Source organism: Rhinolophus ferrumequinum, chromosome 2 (assembly GCF_004115265.2).
Source record: "Rhinolophus ferrumequinum isolate MPI-CBG mRhiFer1 chromosome 2, mRhiFer1_v1.p, whole genome shotgun sequence".
In the NCBI taxonomy this organism is placed as follows: Eukaryota; Metazoa; Chordata; class Mammalia; order Chiroptera; family Rhinolophidae; genus Rhinolophus; species Rhinolophus ferrumequinum.
The window spans coordinates 60,340,013-60,362,113 of NC_046285.1; the positions used below are offsets into that span (position 1 = coordinate 60,340,013).

At 34.8% G+C, this 22,101-nt stretch overlaps 1 protein-coding gene across 5 annotated transcripts in view; it reads right to left on the bottom strand.

Annotated features, from left to right (window-relative positions):
• Positions 1-22,101, bottom strand: part of VPS8 (VPS8 subunit of CORVET complex) — a 253,883-nt gene that overhangs the window by 164,948 nt on the left and 66,834 nt on the right. For all 5 annotated transcript variants that reach the window (XM_033091442.1, XM_033091449.1, XM_033091415.1 and 2 more), the window contains 6 exons: positions 20,854-21,024; positions 13,448-13,522; positions 12,675-12,710; positions 11,687-11,777; positions 11,219-11,265; positions 10,176-10,265 (listed from right to left, as the gene is read on the bottom strand). In XM_033091442.1, the coding sequence (XP_032947333.1) occupies positions 10,176-10,265; positions 11,219-11,265; positions 11,687-11,777; positions 12,675-12,710; positions 13,448-13,522; positions 20,854-21,024 (510 nt within the window). The remainder of the gene's footprint in view (positions 1-10,175; positions 10,266-11,218; positions 11,266-11,686; positions 11,778-12,674; positions 12,711-13,447; positions 13,523-20,853; positions 21,025-22,101) is intronic.

Below are 22,101 nucleotides of genomic sequence, written 5' to 3' on the forward strand. Positions count from 1 at the left end.
ATTTCTCTTTTTACTTTTTCTGCCTGTTTATTTGTTGAGCCTAATGCCATAATTGCTTAGTCTGCCTTTAATCACATTCTAAGTCGCACATTGTAGGGGTGGATACAGGAGGGAGGTTCTTTAGTACTGAGGGCCCAAGGGAGGCACCTGAGTTACCTCTACTTAAGAGTGACTTGGGCTGTGAGAATCAAATAGAGGATCACATGGTAGGACAGTGCTCTGAAATATACTAAGGGTCCAGACTGGAAGGAATTCCCATTCTGTTAATGTAATCAAGAATGACTCAGAAAGCCTCATGTACGTTGTGATAATAATGTATTCCTTGGCCCTACATGTAGTTTATCACTGTGTTTCCCTTCTGTGTAAAAAGTTCTCATTTCCTTGTTCATCAAAGCCACCACTAAGTATTTGCAAATGAAAATGTAGTAAGTATTAATGAATATCACCCTGCCTATATTTTTAAGGCTTTTAATCCTTTAAAGTCTTACATTTCAAAGTTTACAAAACACTTTCACATTGGAAACACGTAATGATTAGGTTGGGCAAGAAGGGACTTTTTTTCCCTTTTAGAGATGAGGAAACAGACTCAGAAAGTTTACGTGATTTTCCCAGGGTCACACAGCTTGTTAAAATGCAGGCCACCTGTAATCTCATCTACAGCACTTTCTGCCTTTTCACTTCTCTTCAACCTACATGTTTACTGTACTTCTCCACCTCTAAATTTTCTTCCTTCCAAACATTACAAATATATCCCTTGAATCAGTATAGGGAATTGTCATGGAATGATTTTCCTGGGTGCAAGAATTTAAAAAAAAGATAGTACTATGAACAACTCTACACACATAAATTTGACAATTAGATGAAATGGACCAATACTTCAAAAATCACAAACTATAACAAATCTCTCAATATGAAACAGAACATTTGTATACCTCTATAATTATTAAGGAAATTGAATTCGTAATTTAAAAATTTCCCTCCTCCAGAAGAACAGGAATTATATTTGTTTGTATGTGCCTTTAAGAAGTCTGCAATAATTCACAAGAACATAACAAAAGCAGTTGCATGATAGGGTGTGAGAAAGGGGTGGTACAGAATGGAAACTGGAGAGATGCCAGGGTAGGTATATGACTTTTCACCAGTTATGTTATATTTGTCATTTTTTGACCCATGTGAATGTGATATCTCTGAAAAAATAAGCAAAAACAAATAAAAGGACTTAAATAAATACCTCCAAAATCTTCATGATCAGATGGTTTCATTCTACCAAACATTTAAAGAATTAATATCAATTCTATACAAGCTCTTCCAAGAAAATAGAATAAGAGGCAACATTTCCCTAATCATTTTATGAAGTTAGTATTGCTCTCATACCAAAATCTAAAGACATTACAAAAACAGAAAACTACAGACCAAATCCCTCACGAATAAAGATGCAAAAATCCTTAACAAAACATTAGTATATATAATTCATCAATATACAAACAAAATAATACATCTTGACGAAGTGAGGATTACTCCAGGAATGCAAGGCTGGTTCAATAATCAAAACGCCATCAATGTAATACACCATATGAACAGGCTAAAGAAGAAAAACCGTATGATCATGTCAATCAATACAGAGAGAGCATTTGACAAAATTCAACACCCATTCATAAAAAAAAGTCTTAGAAAAACAGAAATACAGAGGAATTTCTTCAACTTGATAGAGTACCTGCAACAAACCTACAGTTAACATTATCTTCATGGTGAAAGATTGAATGCTTTCATTCTAAGTGGGAACAAAGTAAGTGTGTCTGCTCTTACCACTCGTGTGTGTGTGTGTGTGTGTGTGGTGTGTGGTGTGTGTATGTGTAAGACAAAGGACAGGAAGTACAGGAAGGCTCATTTTTAAAAGGAAGTTAGGGGGTGGCCAATTAGCTCAGTTGGTTAGAGCGTGGTACTGGTAGCACCAAGGTTATAGGTTCAATCCCCACATGGGCCACTGTGAGCTGAGTCCTCCTTAAAAATTAATTAATTAAAAAATAAAAGGAGTTAGAATGTTGAAGTAGAAGAAGAGGCATCTTAAGCTTTTTGCGGAGAATTGACGTATTTATAAAAGCATTGACTACTTCATCTGACATCTTTTAGAGTACTCCATTTTCTTGCAGGTGGAGAGAGAAAGATGAGGCAAAGTTTGTTTTGATCTTGAAGAATAGAAAAGTTAAGGTATTTTACATTTTAGTGACTGTGAATTAGGTTTAAGTTTTCAATAACTTGTACATATCTCTATCCTACTATGGTAGAGCCTTCAGTAAATAGCACTCTCAGAGGTTGTGCTGAAGAAAGTTTTAAGACTGCAGAATATAAATAACTGGAATTGGTAGTGCCCTCATTAAAGTCTATACAGGTGACAGCATATTTGAGCACTTTATATATTATATGTCCATGATAGTTATATTCTTTGGTTCTCTGAGAGTGGCTTTTGAGCCACTGACTATATCAGCAAAAGCTGCTCTTGCCACTCTTATTCAACAAAAGGCTGGAAGTTCTAGCCAGTGGAATAAAGCAAGAAAAGGGGGAGAAGGGAGCACAAGAGTGGGAAGGAAAAAACAAAACTGTTCCTGTTTGCAGATGACATGATTGTGTGCATAGAGAATCCCAAGGAATCTATAATAAAACCTGCTAGACCTAAGAAGTGAGTTCAGTAAGACTGCAGGATATAAGATAAACATACAAAAATCAATTATATTTCTGCATGCTATTAATGAACATGTGGACACCAAACAACTGCACTCCTGGGCATTTCTCCCACAGAAATGAAGACTAATGTTCACACAGAAATCTGTACACAAAGGTTTATAGCAGCTTTATTTGTAATAGCCCCAAAATGGAAACAGCCCAGATGCCCTTTAATGGGTGAGTGGTAATCAAACTGTGGTACATTCACACAGTGGAATACAATTCAGCAATAGAAAACAACAAACTATTGATAGGTACGGCAACCCAGATGAATCACCAGAGAATTACACTGAATTTAAAAAGTCAATTCCAAAGGGTTACATACTATATAATTCCATTTATATAGCATTCTTGAAATGATAGAAATGGAGAACAATTCCTGGTTGCCAGAGCCTAAGGATGGGGTGGGGGCGGGAGAGAAGTGAGTATGGCCATAAAAGAGCAAAATGAGGGATATGTGTGGTGATGGAGATGTCCTGTATCTTCACTATCCTGGTTGTGAAGGTCAATATTCTGCTTATGTAGTTATACCACAGTTCTGCAAGACACTGCCCTTAGGGAAAATCGAGTTGAGGATACAATAGGATTTCTCTGTATTATTTCTTACAGCTGAATGTGAATCTTATCCCAAAATTTAAAAATTTAATTTAAAAAAAAGGATACACATAGTCCTCAAGTCTGCCCCTAATTGTTCGTAACTCACTAAATAGGGCTAAACCATACAAATTAACACTTTCAATTTGGCTTCTTAAAGAAACCAAGCCTTTATCAATTTTGAACATTTAAAACATGACATTAGTTAAAGCCAAATCTATTTCCATATTTTAAGCCTTCTCTTCTAGAATCTGATTATGAAGAGACAAGCTAGACTGACCAGTGGATAACCCTGGGGGCAATCTCCTAGATGCCTGAAAAGGAGCTTGTGGGATCAGCAGCTCTCCATCTCCCCAGTGGCAAGGGGTAAACTTGAACTGAATTTCCCACAGGATCTGCAGTGAGCGCTCGGCAGCTGACATTCCCAGGACTAATATACACCACTCTGAGCAGCTGGTACCCAAACTCAGATAATCCATTAGGAAGGCTGCTCACATGAGAGCCCTAAAAGAAAGGAAAATGGAAAAGCAAAACCCTCAATCCATCCAGCTAGACCTGGTCTACATATGCTCTCTATGGGATGTTGAGAGATCAAGGGCCTGTGTGCAAATTTCCAGCCCTTCTGCCCTTAAGTTCAGCCCATGCTGTGTGCTGCCTGCTGCTCTTTGCCTCCAGTCTTTCAACACCAACATAATGAGCTACACCTGCTTTAAGAATACTCTGCTCAGTCTCAAAAGCTTGCAGGATGCCCCTGAGAAATGGCTGAAGTTTTGGTCTTTAGAATTAAAAAAAAAAAAAAAAAAAGTAAATATTTTTCTAATCTATTCTCCAGTGCACAGCCCCATAATTGGCCAAAGATTGTTTTTCTTGTTACATATTAATGAATATTTAAGACATTCAAGAAAGCAATGTGGATATGTGAATAGAACACTGAGCTGACAGAAAACCTAAATTTAGGCCTCTCAATTGTTTGAGTGACTGAATAAATCATTTTATCGCATCATGACTATTTTACCATCTGCCAACTGAAGGTATAATCTCTGGCTTTCCCTATTTATAGGGATGATATGAAAAGAAATGAGATAGCAGATGCTTTCTGGAGTAATGGCATTAACTCTCATAATTTATATTCTAAAAGTCAATCAGGCATTGAAAACTGAATTGTTTAAAAATGATTCAAAATTTTAGCAAAGTCTAGAATACATATAGCAAAAGAGATAAACATTCCTAAAGATAGAAAGATATATAGATAGACAGACAGACAGAAAGCTAGGCAGCAGTTATTAGTATTCAAACACCATTTGCAGCTATACAGCTATCTCGCTGTATGTGTATGTGTATATATGTATATTTTTCCTTTATTTTTTTTCAGGTATGATGATAACAAAATAATTTAGGAAAGACCTGACTCCCCAGAAGCAGCATTTTAAGCAAGCCTCAGGGATAAGAAGGTGTGCTGGGCACCAACAGTTTTCCCTTCCCGAAATCATCTCAGGGAAGCACGAGTTAGACACGGAAAGCCTCACTCTGGGTTCAGCTTTTGGTCTCTATTCACTCTTCGGCATGAACTCTTAATACAAAAACAGCTGCCAACAGCTGCCACAATGGCGTTGAATGATCTGCTCCTCATGGAAATGGAAATGAAGCTGGAAGGAGAGCTTGGTAACAATTATGGTAAGGCTTCATTTTTAAAATCTTTTAAAATTATACTATTTTTCAAATCCTTGTATTCAATCCTTGTATTTCAAATCCTCGACTCATATTAATAAAAGTCCTCCTGTTTATTTATTCATAAAGAAACAAACATGAGTGTGGAAAGATAAAATAACCCAAAATACATGAAACTACTTTTCAGGTGATTTTAAAGCAAATGGTCCACAGACAATATCCTGAGAAACACTAATACAGAAATAAAAGATAAGAGTATTGTGCAGAATTCTAACATTTATTGGTTACATAGAAGAGCAGGAAGAATGAACAAAGAAAGTCAATAAGCAGTTGAGAGAGAAAGAAAAAAACTGGAATGTATGATACCAGAGAAGCCAAATGTTTCAGGAAGTCATTAACTGTATTGAATGCTATAGAGGATCAGGAAGATGAGGAATAAAAGGGTCCACAGAATTTAGAGACATGGAATGAGAAGGAGGTGAGGAAATGCAGACAACTCTTATAATATGTTTGGCTCTGTAAAGAATCTGCAAACAGGAAACGTAAGGCCATTGGGTATGTAGGGGAAAGAAAGGATGTGTTTGCTGTTTGACTTTGTTTTGGAACGGGAAAGCCTTGGCCAGAAGAAAAAGTGATGTTCAAGAGGTACGACACAAAGAACACTATCTCCTTTTAATTCTACTAGTTATTATACAAGTAAATTATAATTATAGGTTCAAATTTTTTCTTAGACAAATAAAAGCCACAGACTTCAAACACATCAGAAGATCCAAAAGTTATTTTCTACAGTTAAGACAGGACAAAATATTGCATTATGTTTAGAGGGAAGTAAAAATACTGAATGGCATTATATATTCTGACGCTTAAAGAAAAGGTGAGATGAGGGGCCCCTCCTCAAAGGTAAAGATTAAAATTGAGGCAGCAAGCATGAGTGCCACCTGCTGGTAAAACACAAATTCTCAGAATTTTGACTAAGAAACTAGTCTTCCCTGGATTAGAGGTTATCTTGTTCTAATGACAGTTTCTTGATAGTGATGCAGAATCTCAGATCTTCCCACCCAGCAAAGAAAGTCTTTTAAAAACATTTTTGGTCTGTTTGTTAGCCTCTCTTCATCTCAATACATTCAAGAGTAGGAGGTGCATAAATCCAAAAGCTGTTACATCAGCACTAGGTCATTTTAAACTGAAATACACCTTCTCGTAATTTCTACCCACTTATACTAGCCTGCCTTCTGCAGCAATACAGTAAATCCCTATATGATGACAGCCCTTCATTATCTGAAGACAAGCAGTCTCCACTTGTTTTCTCCTCAGATGAAACAACCCCCGTATTTGTTTCTGTTTTAAAACCTCCCACCATCCAAGTTGTGGGATACAGCTTAGTCTGACAACAATCTATAAAATACCTTAGAGGTTTTATTTCCAACAGTTCGCCCAGGGGTTTCCTTACTTTTCTTTATCTAGGCTTTAACACACTATTGGCTCATACTAAGCTTGTGGTCAACTAAAATCCTGTCCAGCCAGATTGTCTCAATTCAGTACTCACACAATTTAATTATTAATGTCTGAATCTAATGAAGTCTTGATTTTTATCCTTGTTACATTTCATCTCATAACTATTTTGATTGCATTTTTTGTCACGACCACTTTGGACCCTGATTCTAGGTGCCATCTAAATTCGACAAGCCACTCAATAAATCTTCATCCAAATCAAAGAAAAAAACTTGGATATAAAAGAGCCCTAACATGTAATTAATACTAAGCCACCAAAGAATACTCTTTGGGTAGGGATGTTTATCTAGCAGCAAATCTATTTACTAATCTATTTCAGCCATGAAGATAATGGAAAATTTAGACAAATGCTTTAATGAAATCAAGATGTTATATAATAGGCATTCCATGAATATACTGTTCGCATATTCCTTTCAAAAGGGCAATTTATGAGTTTAACATGGGCATTTTTACGTGAACTCATAAAAAATGTTCACAAACTACATTGGGGTTATCAGCGGATAGTTCCTGAACTCCACTCTTCTTTTTAAAATATTACACTTTTAGAGTCAAACTATAATTATTTTATAATTACATATCTAAGGTTAAACACTTAAAATTCAACCTAATAGGCTGAAAATCACCTTTTCCAAAAGAAAATAGTCCTCCTGAGTGAAATCAATCGTGTCTCCTCCACTTGGGCATCCACGCTAATTGAGTGTGCCTCAATTTGAAAACTGATCCAAAGTTACTTACAAATTATTAACAATGATTCAGATTGTTCAAACAGTATGCTGGGTTATAATTCAAAATCTTGACATCTAAACAATCATAATGTCACATATGCTGAGCTTCAGCTATTTTCTTAAATATATTTATCTGGACTTTTCCACGTTAAAGACATGGAAACTGTGCTCATGAAAATGGAAGGAAAATAACAACTGTTGTTCTATAACAGAGTGCAGCAGTCCAGATGTGGACCCTGAAGCCCAACTGCCTGGATTCTAACCCCAGCTCTATCATTTACTAGCTATGTCACCTGAAATGGGTTATTGAACCTCTCTGTGCCTCTGTCTCATTTATAAAGGGGAATATCAGTGCCTACCTTACAGAGTCATAAGAATCAAATGAGTTAGTATGTGTAAAGAGTTTGTAACAGTGCCTGCCACACAATAAACATTAAACAGTTTAGATTTTTGTTCTAATTATGATTCTTGAGCCCCTATTAACAGCATCCCTTCTCACCCATCTTTTCCATGTACTTGTCTGAAAACAATAGTATAGTTCAATGGTTAGTTAAGAGCTGGGTTTTGAAGTCAGAAAGACCTGGATTTGAGTCCTTACCAGCAACATTATCTTGGAAAGTCACTTAACTATTATTCTCTCAGTCTAAATTTCCTCATCTCTAAAATGGGGATTGAAACAGTATCTACTTCATTGGGTTGTTGTGAGAATAAAAACGAATGTCACACCCTTTATATAGTACTTGGCATGTAGTAGATACTCAGTGTATCTTTATCAAAATCCCTTTTGTGTACCCCTTAGTATTTGGTAGGCCAATCTGGATCGTACTAGTCTCCTTTCTGACAGTCTTATAGGTTCATGATGTTTTTGGCATATATCTTTGGTTATCTGCCTCTCTCCATCTTTTGTAGCTGGTCTGTGTTTTGTAGACTGATACTTCTCCCAACGTTCCTCCCTAATTTCCTTTCTCTTTGGATTGTTTGTGGTTATGTCAAAACTTAAGCATTTCCTATACGTTTTTTGGAGCCCATAATATTGACATTGTGCCCATATTTTTTTTCCTGAAATATTTGCTTTATAAAATATAGAATTTATGTTGAATGTATTTTTCATCATTATTACAATCTTTTTCTCTCAAGAGTCCATCCCCTCTACTTCCCCAATCAATGATAAAAAGTAAATCCAGAGTAATGGTTCCCACTATTGTTTCCTTTACCTTCTATGAGACTAAATTATTAATAAATTAAAAAATCTTATCAGATACTCTTTTAGCAGAATGAAACTTCTCACAGGGACCTAGGTGGTTAAAGAATACATAATACTACAGTTTCACTGTAAATTTTATAATTTGTATTAGAAACCATCACCTACATTCTGTCATGCTGAGATTCTTTCATATTTTTCCATCAAAACATCACTTTTATTCTTTTCTTCTTTTACAGCTCTCAACCATATTCTCCACATGGTGGCTTCTATCTTACTTACACACACACACACACGCCCCTTCTAGCATTCCCTATTAAATGTTTCTTTTCAAAAAAGTATACCTTCAAATGGCCAGAGTTCTTTCATAAATATCACCCCTACAACCTCTTAATAACAGATATTCTCCTGTTAAAATATTGTTTTCTTTACTATATATACTGCATTGCATACGAAAGTGTTTATATACAAGGAGTACTGTTCTCAAAGAGTTTTATTCTCAAATGCTTTCTTTCTACCTATGTTTTCCTCCTATATTATCTATTTTTATAACTTTATCTGGGCTTATTTATCTTCTTTACTGATAAATGTAATAAACCTCCAAACAGTAAATAAAATTTACTCTGCCAGAAGCCCACGACTGTGGCATTAAAGGTACAATTCAGGAAACCAAATCCTCCTCTGATATCCACCAAATGTTAATTGCTGTATCTATCCTTATCTTCTGAAGGTAAGAGCATCAAATGGAGATAGGAAAAGATACGAACCTGGGCCTGCTCTTGAATGTCAAAACCCCTAGATCCTTCTAAATTTTTCTGCCAACATACATTAAGAAAACTTGTCTTGACTAGACTGCAAACTTTAAGGTAGCAGGACCACGTATACTTCACTCACTATTGCCCAGTACCTAGCATATATCAGACCACGAGTTGCAGACAGTGATTGGCCCATAGGCCAATCCTGCCCACAGCCTGTTTCTGAATTGCTCACAGCTAAAAGTAGTTTTCACATTTTTTTAAGGGTTTGTTGTTGTTGTTTTAAATAAGAATATGTGACAGAGATCATACGTGCTCTAAATTTTCCGATCTGGCCCTTCTTAGAAAATGTTTGCTGACTCCTGTATTATATCCTCAAATACTTGCTGAAAGAGGGGGTCGGGGGAGGGAAAGGAGCTCTAGGAATGGGGAAGGAGAAACAGATTTGCAACAAAAATAACTGTAGATCACTACAAACAGTAAAACTGGAATAAAAACTGTACAGGCCTTAAATCATTCCTTGACTTCAGTTTTCAGTGAATTCCAAGAGAAACTAAAGATATTTCACCAGCATATTTTAGAGATTGTTTTTTTGTAACTGATCTGTTCTTGAGTCACAGGAGCTCCTAGCAGAACTAAATTTAAAACTTGGTAGCTCACCTCTCCTCCAACCAGCCTAGTTAACATAAATGTTAGTCATAGCAAGGTTTCAGCCACTGCAAGGTGTCAATTCGCAGGTATTGTACCCATAGCCTTTCCTTCCACACAGCACTGAGTAGCTTCGCACTAGCACTTCACATTTTATTCATCTGTTTCCATGTGACCTGCTACTTCAAAATTTAATCCTTTAGAATGCTCCACCAGCCCTGAAATAAAGCTTTGAATACTGAAAATTATTTAACTAAACCATGAAAGTTTCATTCTCAAGTAAAATGAAAGAGTAGTGTTAGACCTATTCATAGCAATGGCTCTTAGAAGCACGTGAAAAGGCAGGCGTACCTGAAAATGCTGTTCCATCACTTGGATTTTTCCCTGGTCTGGGCACTTTTTCAGAGCTCGATCTGCATAATGGAATAGGATTTCTACCATCTGAAAGGAAAATAGCCTTGTATAGAAAGTGAACTACATCTCTAAAGTTTTTCAGTACTTCATATATATAATCCTACAAAATAATACAAAATCAGGCTTTGCTATTAAAAATATTAAAAATTTTAGTGGCTTTATTTCCCATTTTTTAAAACCCCAGCCTAATTTCTTTCAGCATCAGGGCTAGTATTAATTTGCTAATCTTTCCTAAAAATATCTCCAGGTTCTAGGGCTTAGTAGCATCTATGTTGTTCAGGAAATGAAACATTGAAGTTAAGCTCTTCAGGAATCCTCTGTCGTAGGTATTTTCCTAAAGTCCCTAAAGAACAGATGGATCACAGAACCCTAAATATTTTAGCAGATACTGAGAAAATCATTCATGAGTCTAAGGGGTGACCAATTTCTATTCATTTTCTAAATGTTTATACTAATTTAGACTATAATTTTTACTAACACACTTGGACAATAGACTAGGGAAACAAAGCCACTATTAAATAGCATTAATCATATTAATCATGTTAATACTAATTAATAAAAAAAAAATCAGCCCTCTGTTACCTCAGGCAACACATCTGCTTACATATCATTTCTCATGATTACCAGTTTATAAAAAAAAAAATAACAAATGTCAACTTTCTATGGGCTATAATGAGGTTCAGAAATAATCCAGATCACGGGCTTCCTCCTTTCTGCTATAAACAATAAAATAGTCTTTTGGCTATTTTAGTACTTTATCATCTTCATAAGAGAGTGAGCAAGAAAAAAAGAAATGGTGGTAAGAAGAAATTTAAAAATTTATAAATTCAAGATGACCTCAGGGAATTATAATCTGACTTGTTTTTTTATACACTGCCTCCTTGACTGTAGCCATTTACCTAATCATGCCCAAAGATTATTAGCAAATATCCAAAGCAAATCTGTACTGTACTCTAGAAAGACCCTATTAAAATACGTACTCGATCTGCAACCACAGCCTTTCGCTTACTGGCATCCCCTGATAATCCTGCAGAGAAGCAAAATCCAACATAAAAACAAAGTTAATCCACATCTTCAGGAGTGAAATTGTTCTAGTCTTCTATTTATAACCTATGCTAACAATAGATATATAATTAAAACAATCCTTAGGTATCAAAATGTTGGATAACATGCCATAATAGAAACATCTGACATCTACTGAACCAGATAGCAGATCGATGCACTTCCCTTTTATTCTTATGCAATGAAAGAATTTAAAAAGTGACATTTAAAATTCTTTATCCTGTATTTATCGTTAATCTTTCTCACTGAAATCTGTAAGGTCTGATAGCATCTTGTTTATAAACTAGATGAACACTAAGCTAAAAAGCATTCTAGGAATGATTAGTGAGATTCATTCTCTGCTCTAGAAAAACATAGTCTACTACACCAGAATTCTGTTAACTTACCTACTACCGCTTTTGCTTTTCCCTCATGGAAAGACCATGCAAGAGCCAAGGCTTCTGTAAGACAATCTTGTTTCAGAAGATGATCCACTCTCTAAAACGAATAAATGAGAGAAGCTAGACCCCTTTGTCTGACGAATCACAAGTCAGAATTCCTATTCTACCAAATATCTTTCCAGACATTGTTGCTTAGAAGCTACAATTATTCTAATAACCATGTGAATATCTGATTTCCAAGAAAAATAATTTCTTAAAGCACTAGACAGTACAGTATCTGTATAGGCTAGTGTACTATACTGGAAGTCATAAGGCCTAGATATGAAGAGGAAACAACTAGAATGTCACTGTAACAGAAACAGCTGGTTGTTCATCACAACATCCTTTCACTCGCTCCTCAATAACAAATCCCAAGTTTATCTGAGACAGCAATATACCAGCTAAAGGACATTTCAAAGACTCCCTTGTAGCCACTTGGGGCCATGTGACTAAGTCTAGCCAATGGTAAGTAAGTGGAAGTGTTTGGTATTTCCAGGATGTCACCTTAAAAGGCAGGAGCCAGCCCTTCTCTTCTCTTCCCTCCTTCCTGGAATGTGGACTTAGGAGTTGGAGCTCCAGCACCCATACTGAAATATAAAATGACCTTGCCACTAGAATCCACGCACAAGGGTGGTGGAGAGGGATAGTATGCTAACGACCACGGGGCTGCCACACTAGCCACAGACTGCCTACCTACAGACTGCTTTTACATGAGAGAAATCTTGTTGAAGCCGCTGTTATTTTGAATTTTCTGATATGTAGTATGTTGCCAAATCTAATGCTAATTTATAGTCAAGTTGGACCAATCAAGTGCATAACAGTTACAATGGTTTTGATGCACACTTCTGAAATTAAAAAGCACAAATTCAAATAATCTTTTTCTGCAAAGTCAAAACATAACTATTAAATGCTATCAACTCAATAGCTCTGACATATGAAATTACTCTGCACTCACCTCTCTCCAGTTCCTCAGCATCATCACGTGAACAGACTGGAAAACAAAGAGAAGGAAATTAAAATAACTACCTTTAACAAACTTGTTTGGGAGATACATATGCCCCAGTCCTACATCTCACTTTATATCTCTTTAAGTAAAAACTTTTCACAATACAGTTAGAAGGATTTACTAAAGGGTCTTCAAGGGCCCACATTAAAGAGTAAATCAAACAAATATTTAAGCATTAGTAAGTCCACAGTCTAAAAAGGAGTTAAATCGATGGACAAGGAACAAGGAACGTCCAATCTCCCTGTACTGGCTTGGGAATATTTGAACTTTCTTAAGGAAGAAACATTTCTGCATGTTAAGTTAAAAGAAAAAGCACAGGAACAAACTGCTATACAAAAAGTTCCTATTTCAGTGATTCTATTCTAAATCAAATGCATTTTAATATATCCTAAGCTGATCTAAGCTACAGACATCTTAATTACATGACAAATGTACATGATAAGGTATCTTCCTAGTCATGAAACCATAAATGTGAAGGCAGATTATGAAAGTATATCCCTGAATCAAGAAAATAAGCATCCTATTAGAATCTAAATGAAAGTAAAAGTACGTCTAAAAGTGAGAAAATAAATTAATTAGCTAAAAATCATGACTATCTAACCCCTAAAAGTTTTATGATCAATATTCACTTTGTAATGCACTACCCTCTTTACCAGCAACCTCCTGTAGCCCCGACTATCCTAACACAAATAAATGCCAAGTCACAGAGTGGAAGAGCTTACTTTGGTCCCCAAATAAAAGATTTGACCACCGTAGCTACTGATGGATTGATAACAAGCCTTCTCTCCAACCAAAGCCTGTAAAAATAAATAAATAAATAAATAAATAAATAAATAAATAAATAAATAAATAAATAAATAAAGATTACATGAATTAGAAGTCTCATCAAGTTTTGAAGAATGTCAATCACAGAGACAACATTTTAGGTCAACATGGTTCCGTCCCATAGTGAGTGGGGAAAAGAATGTCAACCAAGTGCCAGTCTGTCAAGTGGAAGCGGCTGAAAAGACAAAGTGCAAAAAGTAATTCTCTGCTTACACAGGGTATTTTTATTTTTCAGAAGGCAGAAAATGGAGCAACATGCCAACTTCCAAATCTAAAGAAAAACAGTTGCAACCTTCCCATTATTGGATGAAAGGTAGGCACTGCTTCTGGCATAGAACAGGGCTGACTGAAAGGGGTACCTCTAAGTTCTTTAAAATAAATATCAACAAAAAACACAAGAAGAAACAGGAAGACAAAGCAGCATAGTATATGGGAGCCAGCATAGCCCAGCAAAATAGAAAACAAAACCTACTGTCTGATAAATCTGGGTTGCAAACTTTGGCTCTGTCACTTACTAGGTATGACCTAAAATAAGTTTCAGACTTCTGACACTGTTTTCACATCTTTGAAAACCATGCACAGTTTCTATGAGGCTTAAATGCATTCATATTTATAAATATCCCAAAATATGTAAGTGGTCAATAACAGGTAACTATGATAATTTTTCTTAATTTTTTTATTATGGAAAATTAAAAATATATACAAGAGAAGAGAAAATAAAATAATGAACTCCATGCATTCATTAACCACCTTCATCAATTGTTAACTCATCTCCAATCTTGTCCCATCATAGTCCCACAGTATAATTTTGAGATGAATCTCAGATTTTGAGTATTTCACTTATAAAAATTCAATATACGCATACAAAATCAGTGGTCTTTAACATAACCACAATTTCATTAACATACTTTAAAAAATTAACAATCATTCCTCAATATCAAATACCCTACCAGTGTTTGGATTTCAAATTGTCTCACGAATGTCAAATGTTGATGTTTTTGTTGTATGCTTTGTTTTGTTTTTTTCTACATTTCACTTGTCTGAATCAAGATCTATATACAAAGCAACATGCTGGAGCTGGCTGGTAAGTCTCATAAGTTTCTTTTAATCTACAGGTTTTGCCGCCCCCTCTCTCAGTCCCTTATTTTCCATGAAGTTTATTCATTGAAGAAGCTGGAACACTTATTCCATAGAGTTTCCTATCTGGATTTTGCTAACTGCATCCCCAAGAAATCTTTTTAACATGTTCCTCTGTCTTCTGTATTTTCTCAGAAGTTTGCTCAGAATCAGGAGTTTTGGTTTTGGGGAATACTTCAAGTATGGTGTTACCTATAGGATTCTGGTAGAGGCCCTGATTATTAGGCTGGAGAAGTTCCCTTCTGTTCCTAGTTTGCTAAGAATTTTATCAGGACTGGATGTTGAATTTTGTCAAATGCTTTTCCTTTATCTTTTGAGATATTATGTTTTTTTCTTTTATCAGTAACTAATGTGGTGAAGTACATTGACTTTTTAATGTTAAAGCAGCCTGGCATGCCTTGGATGAGCATTTGATCCTTATTACTCTTGTTATACATCGCTGGTTTCTATTTGCTAATATATTATGAATTTTTGCTCCTATACTTAGGGGGACATTGGTCTGTAGTGTTCTTTATTGTAATGTCTTTGTCTGGTTTTATTATTAGACATAAGCTAATCTCACACAAAACGTTATGTGCTCCCTTTTCTTCTATTTTTAAAAAGACTTTTATGTAAAATTGGTGTTATTTTTTTCCTTAAATATGACAGACTTCACTAGTGAAGCGATCTGGGCCTGCAGTTTGTTTGTATGAAATTTATTTACTGAATTGATGAACAGCCACTTAGATTTCCATTTCTTCTTGAGTCAGCTTTGGTAATTTGTGCCTTCCAAAGAATTTTTATAGTTCATCTAAATTTTTGAATTTACTGGCATAAAGTTATTCATATTATCTTTTTAATATCTATAGGCTCTATAGTGATATTACTGCTCTCACTCCTGGTATTAGTAACTGCGTCGTTACCCATTTTTCCTTGATTAGTCTCACTAGAGGTTTATCGATTTTATTTATCTTTTAAAGAACCAGTGCTTAGTTTATTTAATTTTCTCTACTGTTTGTCCATTTTCTATTTAAGCAATTTGTGTTCATCTTTATTATTTTTTTCTTCAATATACTTTATTTTGCTCTTCTTTTTCTATTTCTTTAATTAAGACAGAAGCTTAGGTCATTTATTTGAGTTCTTTCTTCCTTTCTAATGTAACTATTTCATGCTATAAATTACCCTCAAAAACTGATTTAATTGTAGACCAGAGATTTTGATGTTGTAATTTCATTTAGTTCAAAATATATTCTAATTTCCTTTGAGATTATTTCCTTGACTCATGGGTTATTTATAAAAATGTCATTTAATCTCCAAATATATGAGTTTTCTCCAGATTTACCCAATGTTCCTTCAACAATTTCTTGAAGCTTGTTTTATGGCTTAGCATATAATCTATATTGGTGGATGCTGCATGTGCACTTGAAAAAAGTTTGTACTTTGCTTTTGTTGGATGGAATATTCTATAAATGTCAGTTAGGTCAAGTTAGTCCATAGCGTTTTTTTAAGTCCTCTATACTTTTAATGATTTTCTGTCTACTAATCCTAATAATTACTAAGAGAGGAGTTTTGAAATTTCCAAACTATACTTGTGAATTTGTCTCTTTCTCCTTTTAGTTTTGTTAGTTTTTGCATCATATATTGTGAAGGTCAGTTATTAGGTGCTTAACTTTAAGATTGTTATGTCTTCTCGATGAATCAACCCCATTTTATCAATTTGAAATTTCTCTTTATCTCTAACAATATTTCCTACTCTGAAATCTACTTAGTCTGATATTAATATAGCCATTCTAATGATTAATGTTTGCATGATATCTCTTTCCATCTTCTTACTTTTAATTTACCTAAGTCTTTATATTTAATGTGAGTTTTTTGTAGACAATCTCTGCATTTTAATTAAAATGTTTAGAGTATTTCCATTTCCTGTATTTATTGATATGGTTGGGTTTAGGTTTATTATCTTTTATTTTATTATTTTATTTTATTATTATTGTTTTCTACTTTTACTATCTCTTCTTTTTTTATGTTTCATTGCATTTAATATTTTTAAAGTATTTTGTCACTACTATTGATTTATTAGTTACACTTCTTTTTCTGTGACTGCTCTCGTATTTACAATATGCAACTTTACCTTATTTCAATCTACATCTAAATAATATTATACTATTAGATGTATAATGTGAGACCCTTACAATGATACACTTGCATCCCCCACTCCCTGAAACTATTACTATTTTTGTCATGCTATTACTTCCACCTATCATAAATATTACATTATTTTTCTTTTAAACAGTCAACTGATTTTGTTAACAGTATTGAGGTATAATTTACATACCATAAAATTCACTCATTAAGTGTACAATTCAGTAGCTTTTTTAGTAAATTTATATTTGTTCAACCATCACCAAAATCCAGTTTCAGAACATTTCCATCACTCCACAATGATCCCTTTGACCCATTTCCACTCAACCCTATTTCCACTCCTAGTCCCACGTAACCACTAATCTACGTCTGTCTCTATAAACTTACCTTTTCTGGACATTTCATACAAATAGAATCAAACAATATGCTGTCTTTCCATATGGCTTCTTTCACTTCACATAGTATTTTTGAGGTTCATCCTTATTGTAGTATGTTTCAATAGCTCATCCTTTTTTAAATTGCAGAATACTATTCTATTATACAGCTAAGCCACATTTTGTTTATCCATTTACCAGCTGGGAAACATTTGGATTGTTTTCACTTTTTGGCTATAATGAATAAAGCTGCTATGAACATTTGTGTACAAATGTGTGTGTGGACATGCTTTCATTTCTCTTGGATGGATACCTACGAGTAGAATTGCTTGATCATATGGAATATCTATGTTTAATAGATTGAGAAACTGACAAAACATTTTCCACAGCGGCTATACCATCTTCCACCAGCAATGTATGACAAGTCCAGTTTTGCCACATCCTCACCAACACTTGTTATTGTGTCTTTTTTTTTTTCAGTTTTTCAATTACAGTTTACATACAATATTATATTAGTTTCAGATGTACAACATAGTAACCAGACATTTATATAGTACCTTATAAATGATCACCTCAATAAGTACACCCCTATGATACCATACACAGTTATTACAATGTAATTGGCTATATCCCATTTCCTATGCTGTACTTTATTTACATCCCCGTGACTATTATCGTAACTGACAATTTGTACTTAATCCCTTTCACCTTTTTGCATCTGGTGGGCATGAGGTGGTATCTCACTGTGGTTTTGATTTGCATTTCCCTAATGATTAATGATGTTACGCATCTTGTTAAACTTATTGGCCATTGGTGTATCTTCTCTAGAGATTGCTGCAGATGGTTTCTGAAGAGAAATCTGCTCTCATACTTATTGTCGCTCCTCTGCATTTAATGTGTCTTCTTCTCTGGCTGCTTTAATATTTTTCTCTTTACCGCTCACTTTGATCAGTCTATATGGTTTTCTTTATTTTATTTGTTCTTGGGTTCATTGAGCTTCTTGAATGTGTCTGTTTATAATTTTGGAAAGTTTTTGACCATTATTTCTCCTAATTTTTTCTCTCTTCTCCTTCATAAATTCCAGCTACACATATATTAGGCTATTTGATGCTGTCTACAGGTCACTAACACTATTTTTTAAATTATTTTTTCTCTATATTTTATTTTAGATTCTACTGCTACACAGGTATTCCTTACTTTTTCAAAGTTCATGACACACTACATCATTTTTACAAAAGACCTACATTAGTACCTGTTTTCACTACCAAAAGAAATCCAAAAAGGACTTTTGCTTTTACAAAAAAAGGTAAAAAGTAACAATAGTGTTCAACATTTGTTTTGTAGCAAGCTGTAATATAGGCAGTGCACACCCCAGTACCTAGAGTGGTCCTTCCAAGCTACTTCTCTGGGAAACACCTCAGCATCTCAGCATCAAGCCACCATAGCTTTGACCTATGTCTATGAGCATCTGTGGTTTATCTTGATTTATTTTGTGCATCCATTAGCAAGATGTGTCCTAAGGTATCAGAAAAGCCTAAGAGAATTTGGTAAGGGTGTTACACTTAGCATAAAACTGTATGTAGTTAAGCATATTTGGTACAATTTGGTAGGGTTTTTTTTGGATTTGGGAACACTCAAAAATTTTTCCATATAAATTAATGGTAATTGCTTCTTCACTTTCGCCATTTCAGCTTTAAAATGGTTTCAAAGCAACACTCTACTTTCGGATAGCAAGGGAAACCTGCATCTTCAAGTTCACTAATGTTTTTCCTACAATATCTACTCTCTGTTGTTAATATCAGTGTATTTTTCATCTCAAGCATTGTAGTTTTTAGTTAGATTTGCATATTTTTAACTATCTTCCATCTTTTTAACTAACATTTCGGACATATGGAATATTATTAAAATAACTGTTATGGGTGGGGGGTGGGAGATGAGGGTAAGGGGGATCAAATATATGGTGATGGAAGGAGAACTGACTCTGGGTGGTGAACACACAATGTAATTAATAGATGATGTGATACAGAATTGTACACCTGAAATCTATGTAATTTTACTAACAATTGTCACCCCCAATAAATTAAAAAATAATAATAATAACTGCTATGTCCATATCTACTAATTCTAACATCTGTTTCAGGTTTAAGTCAGTTTTGACTGATTTTTCTCCTCATTATAAATTGTGTTTTTCTTCTTCTTTGCATGCCTAGTAATCTCTGATTGGATGGCAGACATTGTGAATTTTACCTTGTGGGGTCGTGGAAATTTCTGTATTCCTATTAACATTCTTGTGCTTTGTTTTGGGAGGAGTTAAGTTAGTTGGAAGCGGTTTGATCCTTTCTGGTCTTGTTTTCAAGATTTGTTAGTGGGGCTCAGAGCAATGTTTAATCTAAACCTAATTATTCCCCATTACTGAGGCAAGAGCCTCTGAGAACTCTACCCAATGCTCTATGAATCATGAAGTTTTCCGTCTGGCTGGTGTAAACAAGCCGGTGGGAGCACTGAATATAGTTCCTTCTACACCTTTCAAATATTTCAAATCTTTCACCTTTCAAATCTTTCCCTGGCCTTGGGTAGTAGTAGTCTGCTGAATACCCAAGGGGGACTCTTTGTATCATGCCCTCCTTTCCAGTACTCTGTCTGCTCAGCCCACCTTTGTCTTCCCATAGTCTCAGTTCTGTCTCAACTCATGGAGTCCTCCACGCTCCAAGTGGGTTCTTTCTCCCTGTGTCACAGCCTGGAAACTCTCTCAAGGCTAATGCTATAATCATAGGGCTCATGTCATTTGTTTTCCATGTTGTCAGGGATCACTAGCCTTCATTACCTAGTATCCAGTAATTTAAAAACCACTGTTTCTGTTTCTGACTTTTTTTTCCCCAGACAGTAGAGTAAATCCAATTCCCATTATTCTATCTAAACCAAAAGTGCAAGTTTAAAGTCTAACAGTATTTTTAATAGCCACTCAGACACAACAAAATATCTAAGTGTGAGACAGTAATTATTCTTACTTTTGTGAATTCTATTGCATTACCATTTGTTACTCTGGATTTCCTGGTTTCTAAATTCTGAGGCTGGAAGACTCTTTCATATATATTCTATGCTCTGAAGTTCTACTATCTCAGGGAGATTTGAGCAATGTCTACATATCATGCAGCAGACACATTAACTATGACCATCATTACTATTTTTTTCAAGAAATTACCCAGGGTATCCTCACAATAGTCTAAATTTCCTGCTTAAAGACTACTATTTTAGGAAACATGAGATGACAATTCAAAGTAATTTAACTGTAAATTATTTGTGTCCATTGCTAAAGGCCATTATCGTCATTGCTTAAAATACAGTAAACTTGGTACTAAGATCAAAACTTTTATGTCTTCCTTCCCTCCAGGCTCTGACATTTCATTTATCTGCTATTCCTAAAGAATCTTTTCTTTCTCGCAAAGTCATCAATGCTCACAGCCACTAGAAAGTAACAGGAATTATTATTATTATTTCAGTTCACATTCCTGAATACTGACAAATACACCCACATTCACTTCAACCTCGTGGCTTTTAAGGAAACACCTCAAGAAATAAAGACAATGCTTCAGAGTTTCTATTTCTAAAACAAAGCAACAACAAAATACCAAGTTTATCAAATCAACACTAAGCTAATGGGTTATGCTTACCAGTGCCTGGCTAACATTTCCTCCGGTTGCTAGTGATTTGAAATGACTGCTATTGTAGACCAACTGGACTTCTGAGATCTCCACTGTTTCCAGTTCCTCTTGAGTTTGCCGATCTATCACATGCAACTTCTCTACACTGTCCAAGAGTACAACTGTGCGTGAGTTTATCCACTGCAATTCAAGCACACAACAAAACAAAAATGAGGCCCATCCCATGCCCTCATTCAGAACAAGAAGACTGGCCGCTCAATGAAATGACACTGAGGACTTTATCCGCTCAATAATTTGATGACAACACAATCACAGCAGGAAGTACTCAGTAAACGGCCCAGAGAACAACAGGTGCATAACATAGTATTGAGGTTGACAGTGCTAAAATGACATTCTCATAGTCTAAAAGAAGGTCACCTAAGATCTTTACAATTGCGGTTTAAAAGGTTAAAAACAATTGCACAAACCGCAATTACTTTTGCACCAACCTAATATATTACAGGATTTATTGGCTTTTATAACATTTTTTAAAAGGTACATTGGCACAAATGACTTAAGCAAAGTGACAAACTTTGCATTTCTGTTTTTTAATGACATTAATAAAACAAAAGAACAAATTAAATCTCATAAACTTAGGTGGTCAAAGGATGATTGCTAGCTTTTAAGTAATACATATTTTAAAATGGAAGCTCTTTAAAGTATGTATTTCCTTCAAAACCTTCCTAAAAATTATTAGGAGAGTTCCTTGCTCTATTCCTATCTTCTGAATTTTGTTTAATAAGTACTATTATGATTTTGAAAGTAATAATAATTTTTTAAATCTTCTGAAGGATGCCATTTTGATAAATTTCTTAGGTTATATTTGAGATTTATTTTCAAAATATATTTTTTTGAATCTCAATCCCTTCCAAGAAATAATGTTTTAAAAACTGCTCAATTAGAATTCTAAATTAGATGGAATAAAATGTTTCCCCTGCACTTTATCTCTCTTGTATTCATGTTGGTTTATTTAGATGATATTGCATGTTGTCAGAGGTTATTTGCATAATACCATATCAATGACAACCAAGTTGAAAATGATTCTATTTTCTTTTGACATATGCTAAAGATATACTCTATCACTATATAGTGGCTATTATAAGGGGTTTTGTTTTTCTGGGGCTTTTTTTCCAAAAAAAAATTCTCTCTCAGAAAACACAGTTTGGTACTTAAATCTTTTACAAAGAGCTCCTATAAGGTACTCTCTTGATTACTTTA